General features: G+C 42.2%; 1 protein-coding gene across 1 annotated transcript in view; it reads left to right on the top strand.

Annotated features, from left to right (window-relative positions):
• LOC124854890 (follistatin-related protein 4-like) overlaps positions 1-15,835 on the top strand; it is an 84,353-nt gene extending 68,518 nt beyond the window's left edge. Inside the window, exon 4 of the mRNA XM_047343580.1 lies at positions 15,567-15,835. Coding sequence (XP_047199536.1) covers positions 15,567-15,835 — 269 coding nt within the window. The remainder of the gene's footprint in view (positions 1-15,566) is intronic.
• Positions 15,836-18,757: the final 2,922 nt, after the last annotated feature.

Here is an 18,757-nt window from a genome sequence, read left to right as displayed (position 1 = left end):
GAACATGCAAACATCACCCAGAAAGTACCCAGTAATACACCTTGCTGTGAGGCTAACCACTGCCCCACCGTGCCGCCCACAATACACTATATTGACAGAAAATCTCTTCATTCTGCTTTTTCGTTGGATCCCTACATCAAAACACCGAACATGAAAAGAGACATCTTTTTTTCAGTCCAGTGTAGCTGTGAGAAAATAGAGAAGGTGCGTATAATAAAATACCAGAAAATGTAAAAAATCGTCCTCATCTGCACCTGAAAAATTCAAAATGTATTCATTACTGATCCCGAGTGAACTCAGTGGAACAAAGTAATAAATTAGGGACAGTAATACACGAGGCACATTGCTCATTCTTTTGATTTAGAGAGAAATATCATTGAATTAGGCCACGGGGCCCAAATCCATCAAGGTCAAGAGGTCGCATTAGTCCTGTCTCTATGTCCTTTATTTTATTTTTCTTCTTCCTGAGACCCCTCCTCTCATTCCTCTCCTGCCACCCCCCCCCCTGCTCCCTTCCTTTATTTACTGTCCCTGTCTTCCTCCTGTCCCGCTGTCTCCCCTCACTCCTGGAGTAATGACAGCCAGCTGTCAACACCACAGCGGCTCTCCTGACCACCGAGCCGACCCGACAGCCGCGCTGATGAGATCAGTCACCGAACGTCTCTCTCTGGGCACAGCTCGGTCAGAGCTATTTTCGATGGCAGTTGTTCTGTTTTATTTATTCATTAGCTTCTGTTATTTTTTTTATATTTTTTTTTCTTGTGGTCAGGTCTGTTGTGTTTCTGCTCAAATGTCTTCATGTGTACATGCCTGACTTCTTCATGGCTTATTATTTATTTAGTTTTCTTCCTGCTGATGATTAAGTCTAAAAGGGAGAAAAAAATAACATATATGAGATTAGTTTTCTCCATGATGCCTTTTGGGTTCCTTGAGGCAAATCATCATTTAAACATTAGACCTGTCAGTTGTACAAGAGGGAAAAAAAGTGTTAATGTATAATTCAGTAGCTCTAATTCAAAGCTGTTCTGGTTATGGCTCTGTCCTTACCTGTCTGCCTCCCCATTGTCTTTATCTGCGTCTGCCGGAGCTACTGCTGGACACAAACATGACTATACACTTGGAAAGAATCGTATGGAAATTCTCTTATAGCAGTGATGGTGCACTGATACTTGGCCAATGAACATAATGTGTTCAATGAAAACAAAGATATAGGTGCTTGCAGAACTGTGTCACATTGACTAGTATTAAAATAAGGTTCACCGTAAGATCTACCCGCATCAAACCATTCTGAGCATTTACCTTGCGTGCATAAGATCTCATGAATGGTAGACTGATCTAAACAGATGTGTTTTAAGTTGTGATTTGTCAATAGTTATTTCTATTAGTAGAAAATATGCTCAGTGGAGCTCAGACCTTGAACAAGTAGGTGTATTGAATCCTACTACAAGCTGTTTGTGTCTGATTTCATGAATAAGATTAAGTGCCGGGTTAAATCACAAACCCAAGTGTGGCGGTCATCAGATTACTGCACACCATGCAAAAGATTAAATAACACGGGGACCTTGATCTAATTATTAACAATTATCCAATTATAAATGCTGTGAAGAAAACACATGAGAACACATGATCTGCAGTGTTATTGAGCGTGAAAATAACAAACATAAATTGCATTAATGGGCACTAGATAATGTATGATTCACTTTAAAGATGAAGACACACAACTTCCTGAAAGGCTTTCATACCCAAGAGGAATCCTCTCTCCTGCTCGATCTATGGTTGTGTCCTTATCGTCTTTCTTCGTCGGTATCTCTCCATCTGTCCCTCTATCTCTCTTGTATTCTTTTCAGTGGACACGGTGTGTGCCGGATCTCCAATGTCATTAGGACCACAAAAGCACATCTCACTGCTTCTTATTTTTTTCGGAGGAAACCCCTGCTACAGGGTCTGTCATAACCCGACTAAATGAATTAACTTTGAAGGCCATGGAGGGAAATTACTCTCATTATTTCCCCCAAAACAGTCATTGTTATCGTTTGACATCACTTGGCAACACACCCACCTTTGTTCATCTCCGCTTAATTGAATTGCTCTGAGTAACTTTCTTTGTCGTATTAGGTCGGACTCATTGTTCATGTTATTGGATTTTCTGCGATATTTAATATAAACAACAAGTAGACAATGTGAACAGCTTCAGCAAAAATCTGCTCATACATATTAAAGTTATACTGTGCATCTTACTGCCAGCGCAACATTGTTTGCAGTACCTGTGTTTCAGCGAGACGTGATCAGAAAATTGCAAGTAAAACAACAATGCCGCTGATTTACAGGAGGCTACACAAGCAGTTTTCGGCTCAAGAATTCTTTAGAGGCCAAAGCCGCAGGCGACCGAACGTTCTGTGTCACCACTCTGTAAATATATTTGTAACAATACCCTGACACGGTAATTGTGAACCAGCGACCAAGTCCCACTTGTTGATATACTGTCAGGTACTGTGTACGGTCCAATACCATTACCATCAGAATAACGCTCCCTCAGTAATTGTGTATGAGCAGCAGCAGCCAGGTTTCTCAGCCGCACGCTCCCTGTGGTTGCTCTATTTTATCACCTCTATTTAGTGTCCAGACAAGGTTCTCAAGCGTAAGCCCTGCAGCCACATCCATACGTTGATGACGGTGTTGCTGTAAATAGAAATTCCCCTCACTATATTACTTTCTTGCTGTATTGCACTCTATAACAGTATCTCAAGCCCTTAATGACAAAAAACACTGTGTCTGTTTCCTTGCACTGTGAGTGTATTTGCAGAAAAATAAATAAATATATCCACAAACAAATACAAGTAAAGATTTTCCAGTGGTGGTCGGAAATATATTCATTGTATATTTATGCATGCACAGGTGCATCGGGAAAATCATTAGGGGATGTACTGCATCTATATCTGCACCCATTTTACGCACAGTAATGCTTGGTGCATATATATCCACCACTCTTCAACAGTCTATTTAACTGCAAAGCTGCAGATGAGGAGACGTGAAAAGCTCCATTTGCACAGCACTAATATTACCTGGGGGATGCAGAGTGATTTGTAATAGCACAGATCATCATGGATTTTTTATCTTGTGCAAATCTTCCCTGTCTGCCAGGACAGAAGTCCCCTTGATAATACTAATCATATGCAAATGGTGGACTTGAACATTATATATTTTTTTCAGTCTCAGTTTGTTTATCTTCTTCATCTTGTAGATGTGGCATTTACTGTCCCCCCCCCCCCTATCACAGAACCCTTTGAAAAAATCAGCGCTGGGTCGGCGAGGGTTGATTGTGATTGGCCAGAGAGTGGAGACCCGGCACATGCACGCATCACTCTCCCGTGCACCTGGAATGAAAACAGGGAGGGCTGATGTTATGGCGAACATTGTGTTCCTGGTATTGGAACATATATATGCACAATGTCCATTACCAACTATCAAGGCCAAGCAGGAAGTCTTATATATTGAGCCGAATGCTGTCAGGATACACCACTGCCCTGTTTAGCCAATACAGCAATTTTATCACTACTACACCATGTCTATTTCTGTACACACACGTGTAGTACTCAAAGTGCATCAGGTGAGTCGTGGCACAATAATCCTCCAAGCTGCCCTTGGCTTTCTTCTTGAAGAGCATGGAGGTCAACGTGGTTGAGCGTGAAATGTGTCCTGCTTCAGCGGCTGTGTTCAACCAGCAAGTGAAAGGAAACATTAACAATAGTGACCTATTGCTACTCTGAACTAGGAGCAGCTACATAACCCTAAAGTCCTACTGGTGCTTTATGTGCAGATATTGTAGAAATGTGTAGAAAAATTGGATTTTAAATTAAACATTTTGACAATCCTAAATATTAAAGTGACACAGAGGTTTGCAAAATTATCCGGTATCAGCATTGTGTTTAAATTTTTTTTATTTTGTATTTATTATCTATTTTAAGATAAGTTAATCCTTTATTAGTCCCACATTGGGGACATTTGTAACATTACAGCAGCAAGAGTCAAAAATAAGCATCTGTAAGTAATAATAAGTAACATGAAATACTAAAATATTGATATATATGTATTAGTATTACAGCCTGAGATCCAAGGCTGTAATACAGATTCCCATCTGCAACATGTTATACAGCGTATGATGTATCTCAACAAAAATCACAGAAAGATGGGAACCAACATTGTAACGTCACAACCGACCTAATTGTTTTTGTTTAGTCACTGTCATTTTGTTCTTCACAAATACAATTCTACAAACTTGTCAATAATTTGAAAACATAATTGAACAAGCTAAATCTTATTGGCCACAAATTTGAGCCCAAACATAAACTCAATCAGTACAACTATACCGTACATGGAACTATGCATAGTATAAAGAGTGTAAAGAATAATTTTCTAATCTTCCAAATCATTGCTCTTTGATAAGAATCCCGTTGTGTCCAGTAATGCCTTTCCTCTAAATGGACACAAAGCATTCAATTCAGAACACTATCGCTGTGTGAACGCAGCATTAAGCAGCAGAAGCCTTCCCTGCAGAGCAAGTCATAAGAGACGACATAGCCTCTTGAGCCTCTCTCCCACCTTTGCGCTTCACCTCTGTGGCCTCTCGCCCTGCGGGGCCTATTAGTCATCCTGGCTGTGGGAGGGAGGCCACCGGGCTGGTCTCTGTTCACCCAGAGCCCCGCTGAGAGGGAGGTGCAGGGGAGGTGTCAGCAGAAATACAGCCTATACTGTAGAGAGATGTATAAATAGAGAGATAAACAACGCGAGGTGAGAGCAAGATGAGGCTGAAGATGGATCGAAGGGATTAAGATGTTGTTGATATTAAACAGGGAGCGAGTGGAGTGGGTGCACATCGGGGGAAGATTCTGCAGCTACGGAAACATTGTTACACACGCAGGAGCACGCGGCACATTTCGCAGATACATGCATGTTTCCCGACAGAAATGAAAATTTTATTTAAGCCTTGAAGAATGAGATATTATGTCTCCAAATACATGGCGTGTAGGAAACAGGAGGGACGCTTCTTCCTTTCAAACACTTTCCCTTTGTACACGACAGGCTGCTGGGACGTGAAGGGATTTTTTTCTTAGCATAGATTATATTCCCCGCACTCACATGGTCGCTCAAACCCACTGCAGAAAAATACATTTTAGAGCTTCTTTCATCCTCGGCTGTGCTGGCATCAGTGTGAACATATGAGTGTGGCAGCTGAAGAGGACTGATGCTCGATCCCCATGCTGCTGGAGCCGGAGCTGTGGCTGCAGCAGCGGTAGAATTGCAGTAAATAATATAACAGACGATGTGAAACAGCTATTCTGAGTGTCAGAGGTCGCTTGCAGGCAGCTATGTGGGCCGGTGGACATGCAAACACTTGTATACACACCTACACAAAATGAAGAAAGAAACGACAAAGCGTGCCGTACAACTACAATCCCTGGGGAGTCAGAGTGGGCCGCTTGCATTTGCATAAAATTTCCAATTGGCGTGTTTGAGTCCACAAAACACTTTTGGAGTTTCAGGGGCAAACGGTGTAGCAGCCAAATCCAATACAATTGAAGATATTAGTGGCCTATCTTCAGACGTAATAAAACAACAGAAAAACCATAACATGCCTCCACTCTGCTCTGGGGTCTCATCAGACAAGCCCCCAGACATTCATATTCCACTCGAAACAAGGTCATTTACACTGCGTTTTAAGCCTAAAAGTCCACCGGAAGTGGGTAAGCTTGCGAACGTTAGCATTTCTGACGGTCCCTGAATGCACCCCACGGACTTTTAGGCTTCTGGACACTTGGATGACACCACAGGAGCAGTATGGAGGCATGTTAAGGTTTTTCTGTTTATTCTGTTTATTACTTCTGAAGAAGGACTCACCAATGATTTACAAAGTTGACCTCTGAGACTCTGTGTTGTGGACTCAAACACTTCACCCACCCCCCCATCGGCATAGGGGTGAGTAGATAATGAGGGAATTTTTGGATGAACTATCCCTTTAAATTCAGTCAAGCCAAACCAAAATTAAGCACACTGACAGAAATCAGTCCCCTAAATATGCAAGATTTTTTTTTTGTCATCGAGATCCATTAATTCATTCATTTGAAATCAGTGATGTGAAAAAACACCATATCCTGCAATGATAAAGAAAGTGGAGAAAATGTCTCAACGTTTATTGAGTTGTGTCCTTTCACCAAGTTTCGCAGTAATTTGTCCTGTAGTTTTTTGCGTAATCTTGCTTAAAAAAACAAACATGCAAACCAACCAACAAACAACGGGACAGGGGGGGAAATATAACGTCCTCGGTGGAGGTGAAAAGGGTTTGAATTTATCAACAAGAAGAAATAATTATTGTTAAATAGGTTCTTGCAAAATTGTGTTCCTCATTTTTAAAGATGCAGTTGCAGTAATAACATATCGTTGAAATCTTGTGGCTTCCAATATCGGGATCAGAATGCTCCTTTACCCAACGTGCAAGCCGCCCGGATTTGAGCTAAAACCAGTCTGCTAAAATGTCAGCGATTATTTGCTCCCATTTCCCAGCATTGTTTTCCATACTTAATTATTGGGGAGAGCCCAGAGGCGGCATCATCATTATTCGATATTTCACAAGAGGGAGCGCTGCCATCCTCCCAAATCATTTCTAGTCCCCTGGAGAGGGTGGCCCGCAGAGTGAGACGCAGATGCTTGTCATACCGTAACCAGTGTGGCCATGTGACTGACAGCAGACGAGTGTGAATTCTATTTCACTTCACCTTTTATCCCTCTGCTCTTACCTTCACACCCTGTGGGCACTCAGGGTTGCCTTGAGAAAACATTTTACGTCATCCCCCAACCTCTAAATTCAGTGTTTTCTTCCATTCTTACACGTCGTGAATGTGATGGATAATCAGCTTGCTACTTTTTAAGTTAACACCATTTAAAACCTCTTTTTTTTCCAACACTGACTCGACCCAGTTAGTTCCACCTCCCACTGCGACCCTGAAAATGACTCAGTGGTATCAGCAGGAGACATGGCAACCGCTCATCTGCTACTTCACAATTGTTGCCAAATGTCAATTGAAATAAGTGACTAAAGAAAACAGCCTTGCGTGTCGAGAGAGGATTCAGTGGGAGCGAGTTTTATAAGAGAAGTTAAAGGCATAGTTCACCCAAAAATGAAAATGCACTCATTATCTACTCATCACTATGCAGACGGAGGGGTGATCCATGTGTGAACGCTGGATATCTGAGGATATCAGAGGAGATTTGGGCTAAAAACACGGTGTAAATGAGGCCGTTTCCAGTTGAAATTGAATGCCGGGGGTTACAGACACTTGGACGACACCACAGGAGCAGTATGGAAGCATTTTATGTGTTATTTCTGGTCTTTTTTTTTATGTTTGAAGAATCGGTCCCAATTTACTTCAATTGTATTTGATTTGGCTGCAACACTGTTTACCCCTGATACTCCAAAAAGTATTTTGTCGACTCAAACACTTCACCCAATCCTCAATTTTTTATTTTTGGGTGAACTATCCCTTTAAGTTAGAGCAAGAAGCCGTAGAGGGTCACAAAATAGAATTGTATACAACCACACAATACACACTCACAATCAGGATTCAGTGAGCAATATACTGTACGAACACTTTAAATCATGGCTGTGCAATGCTCGGTGACCTAGTGTCTCCCCAATCACGAAGAAAAAATACCCTTAAACCTCCAAAGAAATCCCCAACGTAGTGGATCATGTATGAGCCCCATGTAGCAGCAGCAGCCCCAGTTCTCTCGGGTCATTCCCTCAAGAGGAGGGAACCTCACGGCAGAGCGGCTGCAGATACGCAGGGATCAGAAGATCGATACAGGCCTTTCAGCCGGAGCAGCCAGATGAGCCCAGTGACATTTTGTCTGAGGCACAGACCAAATACCCCTGTTCCGTGGAGGCTGAGCCAACCTTTCCTCTCCTCACAATTACTGCCTCACATCGTGATGTTCACTAATTACCAGCTCACTGATCTTAATTCCTCAGTTTACCGCTTTTGTTCATCTCCAGCTTGCATTTGGATTTTCTTTTGCCCTTTTAATTTAATTCCCATTCTTTGTTTTTCCCCTTCCCGCTCCTTGTATCATTTTTGTGCTGTTTTTTCTGCTGACCATCCTCCTCAAGGCGCAATCAAAAAGTTCAGGGACTGCTCCTGTTGCACATGAACGGAGTGCAGCATGGTGATACACACGCAGCAAGTGGAAGCAGTAACTCTCCTGAGTCAGCATTCTGCATTACATTAACACTGGAACCTGTTACACACGTTCTTATGAAAGCTTAAAGGGACAGTTCAACGACAAAATTTAAATTCCCTAAATCTACTCACCTCTATGCCGATAGAGGGGTGGGTGAGTCAGGGGTAAACAACGTTGCAGTCAAATCCGATACAATTGAAGTAACTGGTGACTGATTCTTCAAACGTACAAAACAACAGAAAAATACAAATAAAATGCCTCCATACTGCTCCTGTGGTGTCATCCAAGTGTCCCTAAGCCCCGGCACTCAGATTAGACTCGAACCAGCATCATTCACACCGTGTTTTTAGCCTAAATGTCCTCTGATATCTTAAAGGAGGATTTTTCTGCAACACTGTTTACCCCTGAAACTCCAAAGTTGTTTTGTGGACTTAAAAACTTTCACCGACCCCTCCAACGGCGTAGTGGTGAGAAGATCATTTTCATTTTTCGGGTGAACTATGCTTTTTAAGAGTGTGTGCCTTCACCAGTGACCTCAAACTTGACCAGAGGGCATCCATCAAACTCTGTGTCAAACACGTCAGGGATCATCACTGTCAATTAGATGCTGATGTGCGGCTACGACCCAGAGACTGAACAGAAGTCTGATAAAGAGCATGGTTGTCTTGCCCCCAGGTTCACGCTCTCAAAGCCAAGTTCTTCGGTCCTTTATGACGCTTCTAACACGCAAACGATGCAAAAATTCAAAAACTAATACAAAAACAAATATCTCCTGGTGAAAAAGTGGTGACACAGACAAGACAAGGACGAAGATCTCAAGAGTTTAAAGCGATAAGAGATTCGACGGCCGTGTCTGTGTGTTATAAAGAAAATCATGTGATCGCCACATCTCCTCAGTCTGAGTAATGTGGGAGATTTGTTGCTGTCGTGAACACGTCAGTGCAGTGAACGTCTCGCTGTGTTGTGCACGTGAGAAACGCAAACTGCGCAGTTCATGTCTGCAGACGGCCACAGTCTCTGAAGGGGAGGGGTAGAGTAACAGAAACATCAAGTCAGGAGGAAAACAGAGTCGGCTCTTGTTAAAGAATGACTCGACAAACACCTTTATCAGCTGTAGTCTTACTATCGCGCATGTTTCTTAAGATTCAGTGAAAGATTGTGGTGTTTCAAAGAGCTAAAATTGTCTAGGTTTAGTTTAACGTGCTTGTTACATGTATTCGTTCTTAACTGTGTGAAAAAATTGTTTATAAAAGAAGGATTTGATTGTGTTCTGGTACTAGTTAATGCAAGAATTGTATTAAAATAGGCATTGCTTTAATTCCTTTGTTAGGAAAACTGCCCAAAATCCAGTAATGATAATACTCCTCTATTTGACCGTATGTGTGCGTGTGTGTCTGTGAGACTTGAGCCCACAGATAATGTTTGTGAGCAGAATTCTCTTTCTATTCAGATATCAAGTTCTACCATTCTTCAAGTCATTAAGAAAGAGGTCACGGAGGTAATAGGTACTTTGCAGCTCTTAATGGAGAAAAATGGCTTCGGTAGTAAGTTAATATTTAATTAAATTATCTTCTCAAGTTACTTCGTGGAGAAGTGTCCCTGGAGTTGTCTCTGTCTCCGGGGAGAGAGGAGGTTTCGATGTCATGTTAACTGTCGCACTGGCTTGTTTGGTTTTTGGTCTTTCAGTCGCTTAGTTGTTATCCACGTCACCTTCAAACATGGAAGTTGGACCAGGGGTCTTCTTCGCTTGCTTTTGCCTTGTGATCCTCATGGCTGTATAGTTTCAGCACGAATTCCAAGCAAACCCAATTCAACCACCTGTTTGTACACGATTGATCCGACAAACTCAGGCCCACTCTAGGTCAGTTAGTATTAACATGAAATAATACAGTATGTAGTGTTGAAAGCCTTTAACCACTTCAGTAAAAAACTCTAACTCCACTCATCTTTCTATTCACTCTCTCATTCAAAATTAGTGTCTTCACTTCATGCATCACAAGTCATTCATGATGTCATCTTTCAGATCATATTCACATAGATGTCATTTCACACCAAAGAATGTAGAGGTCAGATTTTATGCGAATATAACTTTCAAATTTCTTCTATCAAACACCACCGATTTAATTTGAGGGATTCTCTGGAAACAGTCATGGGAGAACATTTTAAAGGAGTTTGTTCTGAGAGGGCAACCCAAAAAAAAGAAGATTCCTCAAATATCCATTTAATAAAAAAATGTTATTTGTATTCCAGATTTCTCCCTCTGTTTGCCCCGAACCCGTAACATCCCCTCTGGTACAATGCGGCGCCGTCTTATCTGTATTTACGCCACAGCATATCTTACCTAGCACCGAGGGGTTGCTGTTGTCCATTGATATTCCAGCTCAGCGTGCGTGTCAGAAGCACTTTGCCCGGCTGTGCGGCGCGAAGGTAGACGGTGTTTGACGGCACGTCTTGGAATTTAATTATCTACATCTGCTTCAGAGCAAATAGAATGATCTGTAGCATCAGCAGATGTGACGCAGCGTTTCTCGGGCTGCAAAACGACCTTGCATAAACACAAATGCACATTACAGAGGCATAGCCGAGCCACACAGCTCTACCTACACAAGTTGAATGAAAAAGAAAAACAACATTTGTGGGGCTGGACCACATGTGACAGTATCTCTCTGCTGGCAAAAAGAAAAGAAAAAAGTTCACTCTCTCTTTTCTGTAAATGTCACATACTGATATCCTGAAGGATTTGTGGCCGCAGCTTTGTGTTTCCACGGATCAGAGAGGTTTAGGAGCTGGTCGTGCTGCAGGCGGCGGCGAGTCCCACATCGGCAGGGCAAATGTTCTTCCAGTCTAATTAGTAAGAAGCTCAGCATTGTCCCTCTGTGAGGAGAACGTGTCGGAGACAACTAACGCTCCCTCTGTAGCGCTGGATTACGCGCAAAATAAATAAAGTCTGTTGTGATTGCCTTTAAATGTTTAAGGGCTTTAAAGAGCTCGAGAGTCTTGCCTCAGGTATAAACATATTGAGCCCTATTTTTGCTGCTTAATAGAGTGCGGGTTTGCGCGTAAGTACTTTGCTTCCAGTATGAAGTTACATATTCTGAATCTCTTACTGCCTGCCTGTGTGTGTGTGTGTGTTTGTCTGTGTGTGTCAGCCGTGTTCTTCATGCGAGTGTGCCGCACAATGCACATGTGATTGCTCGCAAACAGATCGAATGCCTCGCTCTGGATTCAAATTACCAATGGCTTCATCTCAATGATCGAGCGCTGGTTAAGGCCGACGAGATTGTGGCTTCTCCCGACAAATGAAAAGGCAGACAGTCAGTCGGTGCTCTGTGCCTCCAGTTATGCCCTCATCCACTTAGGCTTGCGTGATAGGAAATGAAAGCCCCTTGTCCTTCTGACAAGAAATGTCAGAAGGACGAGGGAAAATTGTCTTTTCAACACTTTTTGCACAAATCCGACAATTATCGGCAGGGTGTCGCTAAACACGTCCGAAAATAATTCTCTGATTATGGCGGACAATGCCTGGTTTCAATTTCCCTGAAGCCCAGCGGAGCTCAGCAGCCGACTGGTATTGACAAGGAGACAATAGACGGAGGGAATATACACATGCACAGAAAAATGAATAGAAAAATAAAAAAAGAACCATAGTTTCAGGATGCGAGGCTTGACACCAGATGGTCAGCCTGGCATTGTCTCGGCACCTCAGAGCGCCTGAACTTATAAGAGCCATTTATAAGCACTGTGTCGGCAGCTTAGACCGCGAGGATTATCAAATGACACTTGCAGCCTCTTAAGCAAGCCACAACTGCAGCCAACGTGGTCCAAGAGAGCGAGAGACAAAGGATGAACACTAGTGCAAGTGCTTAGTTTAATGTCAGACAGCTTGCGTATTGTAGATGCCACTGTTGTGTCCGCGGTTGTCTCTGTGGTTTCAGTGGCTGCCGTGCATGCACTCTTTTCTCTGACCAAAACCGGGGAGAGGGCAAAGGGGGCCGATGCGGTGAAATGAGAGGGAGCGCACGAGGAGGAAGAAGAAGGAAGTCGGCCACCAGTGGATAACCGCCGCAGGATGTTTGTAGCTAAGCGTTTAATCTCTCTCGCTTGGAGAATACAAACGATCTTGTAATCGTCCCCGACCTTGACATGAACTGCAAGGTCGCAAGGGAGGCGCGCTATTTTGCATTTCCCACAGATGCTTCGCCGAGAGACGCACAACAATTAGTGAACTGGATAAAAAGGAATTGAGTGTGTCTTATACGCCACCACCCAGTTTAAAAATGTAAGCCTGTCAGATTGTATATAATACATCGTTAATAATAACAAAAATTATAAAAAAAAATATTTTAAACTGATTGATTTGGTATTTTTTGCTTGATAAGTGACTTCAACTTGATTTGAATTTGTTGATTTATGAAAATGTCATAATGTAATCCTCATGCTAGCTATGTCCACCGAGGAGGTTATGTTTTCACCCTGTCCGTTGGTTGCTAGTTTTGATTGTGAAAGGATGCAGGATGGGTCAGGAAAGAACCCCTTAAATCTTTATGTTCACCTTATTCAACATTGTGATAGATTGTTTTTCAACATTTTCACAATCTATTGATCTGGACATTTTAATTTGGTGATATTTATCAGTGTGTAAAGTCCGTGCAGCTTGATTAATAGAAGGGGAATTAAGTAGGGACATTCTAGTTGAGTAAACAATATATTTACCAACTATTTGCGTGTGTTATTTGACGATATGCATGTGTTTGCATACACAGATGTTGGGTTTTAGCCATGTGTGTATGTTTACATCAACACAGACGCCTCTATGTGAGTGGGAGGGTGCTGGTGTATTGATATACGCTTGTTGTGAAGTGTGAGTGTGTGACTTTGCTTGTGTCTATGCATCAGCCTTGGAGTTACTTTAACATAATCAAGGGACTTTTGTTCTCCCACAACAGCACATTACCTCGTTATTGAATATCCTCAGTGTTTTAGATATGGCTATTCTCCAGGCAAATTCAATTTCTGTGTTCAGCAGTTTGACTGTAAAAGCCTTGGGGGCTCTTTTAAGTTGAGCCAGTGTGGTGTTTAGTCTTATTCCACAGAGGGATAATAGAGCCGACCTCTTCTCAGCATCTCAACCTCAAAACAGCAGCAACACAATGACCACTAAGTCCTTTCGGGGTGAGAGAGAGAGAGAGAAGAGAGAGAGAGAGAGAGAGAGAGAGAGAGAGAGAGAGAGAGAGAGAGAGAGAATGCTTGAATTTCTAAAAGGAGAAGCTGTGCTAAAACTCAAATGGGTCAGATGGGGGCGAAGTTCTGCTTTTACAACCAAAAGTCTATGTTTTTAGTTTTTGATATGTGTATTATCTGTGAGGGAATTCCGGGGTTACGGAAATGAAATAGACTAGTCCTGCTACAGCTAGAGGAAGAAAAAATGTATCCTTATTAAATCATTAACGTTACGTATACTTTAGATTTTTTAAATTTATCTTCTTATTACTTAATTTATTCTTACACAAAACATGAACAAAACACTCTGAACTGGAGTGGGTCCACGTAGGAGTTGTTCATGTTTGTTAATATCAATGGTGCTTTTACGTGATCGTGGTTCCTCAGTAATCTTTGCCAAATTTATTACCGCTGACATTTTCCAGATGGCTTTAAGAGGCACCAAATGCCCTGTTTGTACATTTTTAAGCACTTGCTTTTCCACTGTAATAACCCCGCAGCACACGGGGCCCATAAATCCAGCTCTCAGATCATAACAACAGAGGAGGGTCCCGGTCGAGATCACAGCGTCAGAAAAGATCAATCCAAGGTGATGCGTCTGGCTGGATCAGCAGATTTTTGACTTGCTTTAAGTGCAAATAGATTAAATCACGGGGAAGAAGTGATGTGTCCTGGGCAATGAGTGGTGATGTTAGAGATGCTGGCGTGAGCAGTGTGCGTTTGTGCATGCATTTGTATGTGTGTGTGTAGGCCTGGAATGTTTTATGAAGATGGTGAGTGGTGTGTGTGTGTGTCTGTGTGTGTCTGTGTGTCTGTGTGTCTGTGTGTGCTCTTGTACAGCTGTCTTTGTGAGGACAAGTTTGAGTCTACAACCTACGGAGTGAGGACATCTTGGGAAAGTGAGGACCTTTTGGCCGGTCCTCACTTTGTGACCCACCTTTAATGGACTGTTTTGGGGTTAAGAAGGTTTTAGGGTTAGAATCAGTTTTATATTAGGTTTAGGGTTAGGGTTAGGCATTTAGTTTGGATGGTAAGGGTTAGGTTGGGGGGCTAGGGAATGCATTATGCCAATGAGTGTCCTCACTAAGATAGCTGTACAAACATGTGTGTGTGTGTGTGTCTGTGCTGGGGGGGGGCTAAGGTAGGTGAGGCAGAGGATGTGAGTTCTGCTTGTGTTTTGAGTGCACAGACACACTCAGGTATGCATATGCATGTTCTTGAGTGTTTGTGTACAGATGTGCACACACACAAACACACACACACACACACACACACACACACACACACACACACGTGTGAGCGAGCGCTGAGAAGTGTTAATAAGCACACCTGGCTTTTTGATTTGTAGAGATTGTATAAAAAAAATGATTTTCCTTGTTAGCACCTTCTTATAACTGTGATCGAGTCTGGAGGTGTTGGCTCAAGTTTGCACATTTTCTATTTCTGGTTGGTAGTGTATAATTCATCTTGTTACTTTGTTTTAATTAATATGTTTCCTTTTGTTTTATTTTGCTCATATGTAATGCAGCATTCGTTTCGGTTGAGATGCTTGAATCTGGAATTGAAACCCAACAACGTGTTTCATTTGAGGCTGATGTCGAACACTGGACACCAAACAAACCTAAGTTGCACTGAGCAACTGTCAGTGACAAATAGTCGCACATTTGTTTCATCATATTTGTTTCTACATGCCGAGCTCTGTGTACAGGGTTGAGACATTTCCCTTTGAAAGTTGGAATAGTTCACTGCCATGACACATTTTAATAAAGGTGGTATGTGGGACCACTGGTTGCTGTTCAGGAGACTCATTGGTATTCTGTTGTCAGTTTTGATATTGTCCTTCCTCTCTGTTTCTGTTTTTCATTTCTTGCCACTGACTACACCGTGCAAGATGCAGTTTCTACATTTCCAGATAGGGTGAATCTGGTGGATAAGAAACAGCACAGATGTAATACTGTGGTTTCAGAGTCATAAAGAGATGTGAAAATTCTGAAAGAAAAGGGATGTTTCCGTCTCTCTCTTATAAGAGTGAATTTTAATCATTAGCTTGTATGAATTTGGCCTATTTGATAAAGCTCCTTTCTTAAATAGACCCTCTTCTCTTGGTATTCCAGCCCTGTCCGACCCAAACGAGGACCCCTGTCAGAGGACCTACTGTGGACGAGGGCGACAGTGCGTGCTGATGGCGGAGACCGGCCGCGCCGAGTGCGTTTGCCAGGAGAAATGCCGACCCTCCTTTGTGCCGGTGTGTGGCTCCGACGGCAGGTTCTTCGAGAACCACTGCGAGGTTTACCGCACCGCCTGCCTAGAGAGGAGACGCATCTATGTGGTGCACAGCAAGGACTGCTTCTTCAAAGGTACAACTTCTTTACCACTACACTGATGCACTGCACAGGGCTGCTACACACTGACTGTATGCAGTTCAACAAGTTATTTCAAATCAACAGTGGCAATTTTAAAAGTCAGATTTATTCAGATACTTTATTGTAGTTGAGGCTGATAACTTACACAGAAGAAGTGGGTATATTCTTGGTATTGCACCAGGTGTTTGGTGAGTTTTGCTGCTGTGGTATGACTCAAACTTTTTGAAAGCTTTGCGTGTTGGTTGTACTTCAGGGAAAATCATCTTTTTACTTTTTTGGCTTGCAAATGTTCTTGCTGAAGTTGACCTAGTAAAGAGGCAAAATTTACCTGCTGACGTTTGTTGGTTCACTGTAGTTGTACCGTATACATTGTGCCTTTAATGGTGTATGACATCAACTTCAATCTTAGCAGTTGCAAATAATACTATTTATTATATGAATACTCTGACAGGCATATTTATTTGATACTAACCTGAAAAATCACATTACTCCATTAATACAGAATTATTAAGGGTTGTAATAATTCTGAAAGTCTGTACCTCAACCCCAGCCTGTTTATTTCTCATTACTTTACTAAATTCATGCCCCATTGCCGAGTTTACACTTTAACACATGTAAATGAAGAAATTATTATTCTATTTAAAGTTAACCAAAATGTTTATTTTGTAGATATTACACAGACACATATGTATCAATTGACACAATTGATTGAACCATCATATCTTAGATTGAAGATTGATAGTAATTCATTGAGATAACAGATTCAAGTCAGCTATGTTGAAACCATTGACTGTGTAAAAATGGACGCCATGACAGCTCGCCAGAAGTGAAGCCAAAGTGTGTTGATGGTCACCTGGTGGCTGGCATGAATCCCATCTTTCTCCATGTTCGCGGATGGGACATTGACCAAATAAAAAAGTCAAAGTACACGTCAAATAACTTTTGTTATTAAAATAAAATTTCAATCATTTTAATTTGGTTTGGTTTTAACACGTTTTTTGATGCTAAATTGGGGTGAAACGTCATGATTGGCTCGCGATAGGTCAAGTGCATGTATCATGTATTCTCCGTCCCCCGATTACTACTGCACAGAATCTGGCACAGATTGGCTTCACATCTGGATAGTGGGAGGAAGTGGAGACTCGTCATCTATCTTAATATATACAGTCTGTGGTTGGTACAAAAACACAAACACAAACACACAAAAACAAAACAAGGTATGAATCAAAGTCTTAAATAAACCGTGGATGTTAAGAATTGTTATACCCCTATGAATTACTGAGTTAGATATAAGGAGAAAGCCCTGGAGTAAGTAAACATCATTAAGTTTCTAAAACACTGTTGCTGTTGCTATGCCACGACAGGAACAGAGTGCTGCTGCACAGCGGCTGCATGCCTCTGATATCTCGCCCGCGTCCCTGAGAATGGTGCAGGTTAACACTGTTATGAGAGGAAATTGCCCTCAGACGATTGTGCGATACCTGCGGGGCAGAGTTTTGAGCTATTCCAAGGCTGCAGCGGGGCTTCGACTGCAGCTTGATGTCGAGACGTTTAAACAATAATGGAGTTGTACAGACAAAGCGAATTGTTTTGTAACACGCTGCCACCTGTCAGGCTCGAGTCCCACACATCAATCATGGTGGAAATCATGCTGTTTCTGTCAGCCGCATATTCAGGTGAGATGAGAGAATGGAACGGTTTTGTAGTGGGGCTCCGCAGGCTGTGGCTCTGGGTCAAGGCCTTTTTCTGGGAAACAACAACGCTAAGCACTGACGCTGGCATTTGTTCTGCGCGTGTCACCTGCAGGCTCGCCGTGCTGATAATTCCATCCAGTGTTTGAACATCTGTGCCTTAAGCATTTTTACCATATTAATAGTAAACTTGTAAACGCATTATGTGCACATACACAGTCTGACCCCAAAACACTTCTCCCCCTGTGCTGCCTCTACTACATCAATATCCTGGCTCTCACAAATCACCACTGGGTTACTGTGGATCACCAGTTCTCTTATGGTAAATCATTAGACAGCTCACTCCATGGCTATCACTCATTAGCGAAAGTGCGCTCTCAGCATGAACAGTCACAGTTACTATCCAACAAACAGCTCAGTCGCTTCATCACGACTTCGATTTAAAGGGAACTAGAGCAGGCACACACACACACATACACAGTTACACACAGGCACACACTCATTATTTTTAATGTTATACGTAGACTGTACCTTCTGCTGGCATCTCCGTCTCTTTAAATTTTGTTTTCCAGGTCAGACTTGTATTAAATGTTGTTTATTCTCCCTGAGGGTGTGGATGTTAAAATAGAAAGAAAAGCACCTAATTGTCCTCCCCCTATATTTATGCAACAGTGGTGTACTTCATTTTGTAGAACATTCATATCTTTACTTCACATACAGCCTCCTCTCTTAAAATTGTTCCTGCTCAGGTGCAAATTTCCCTGCTCCGCTCAGATATAATGTTGCTGCACGAATGTTCTGTGCTGCAGTTTGAGTCCCTCTCCTCGTGTTTGGGTTGCCTCTGTGCACTTAGGAAGTGTGTGCTCTCAGATTTATTTTCTTGCGTTTCTATTTTCATGAGCTGACCAAGTTCTGCAACCAATAGAATGCAAAGTACGACGTTGAACAATCTCCGTCGGCCTGTGTATTCTGCCCTTTGCACGGGCCCCTGCAGAGTAAGCCACCTTGTTTTCTTATTAATGGAGTTTAGTGTCAGTATTTAGCAGGTCTTCCAATATCCACATCTATTATCATCACATAACTCTAAAGTACTAAAATACTAGAAAATCCATCTGCCACATCAGATACACACAACAATATTGTATAGACAAGCTAGGGGAGCTTTATATTGTTGTTCCCTCGCAGTGTTGTGTTTCACTTTGAAACAAATTGAATAAAGAGTTGATAGAACTACATTTTCTCCCTCCATTC

The sequence above is a fragment of the Hippoglossus stenolepis genome, chromosome 15 (genome assembly GCF_022539355.2).
Source record: "Hippoglossus stenolepis isolate QCI-W04-F060 chromosome 15, HSTE1.2, whole genome shotgun sequence".
Taxonomy (NCBI): domain Eukaryota; kingdom Metazoa; phylum Chordata; class Actinopteri; order Pleuronectiformes; family Pleuronectidae; genus Hippoglossus; species Hippoglossus stenolepis.
The sequence above is the reverse complement of the archived record's forward strand: the minus strand, read 5'-3'. Positions and strand labels throughout refer to the sequence as shown.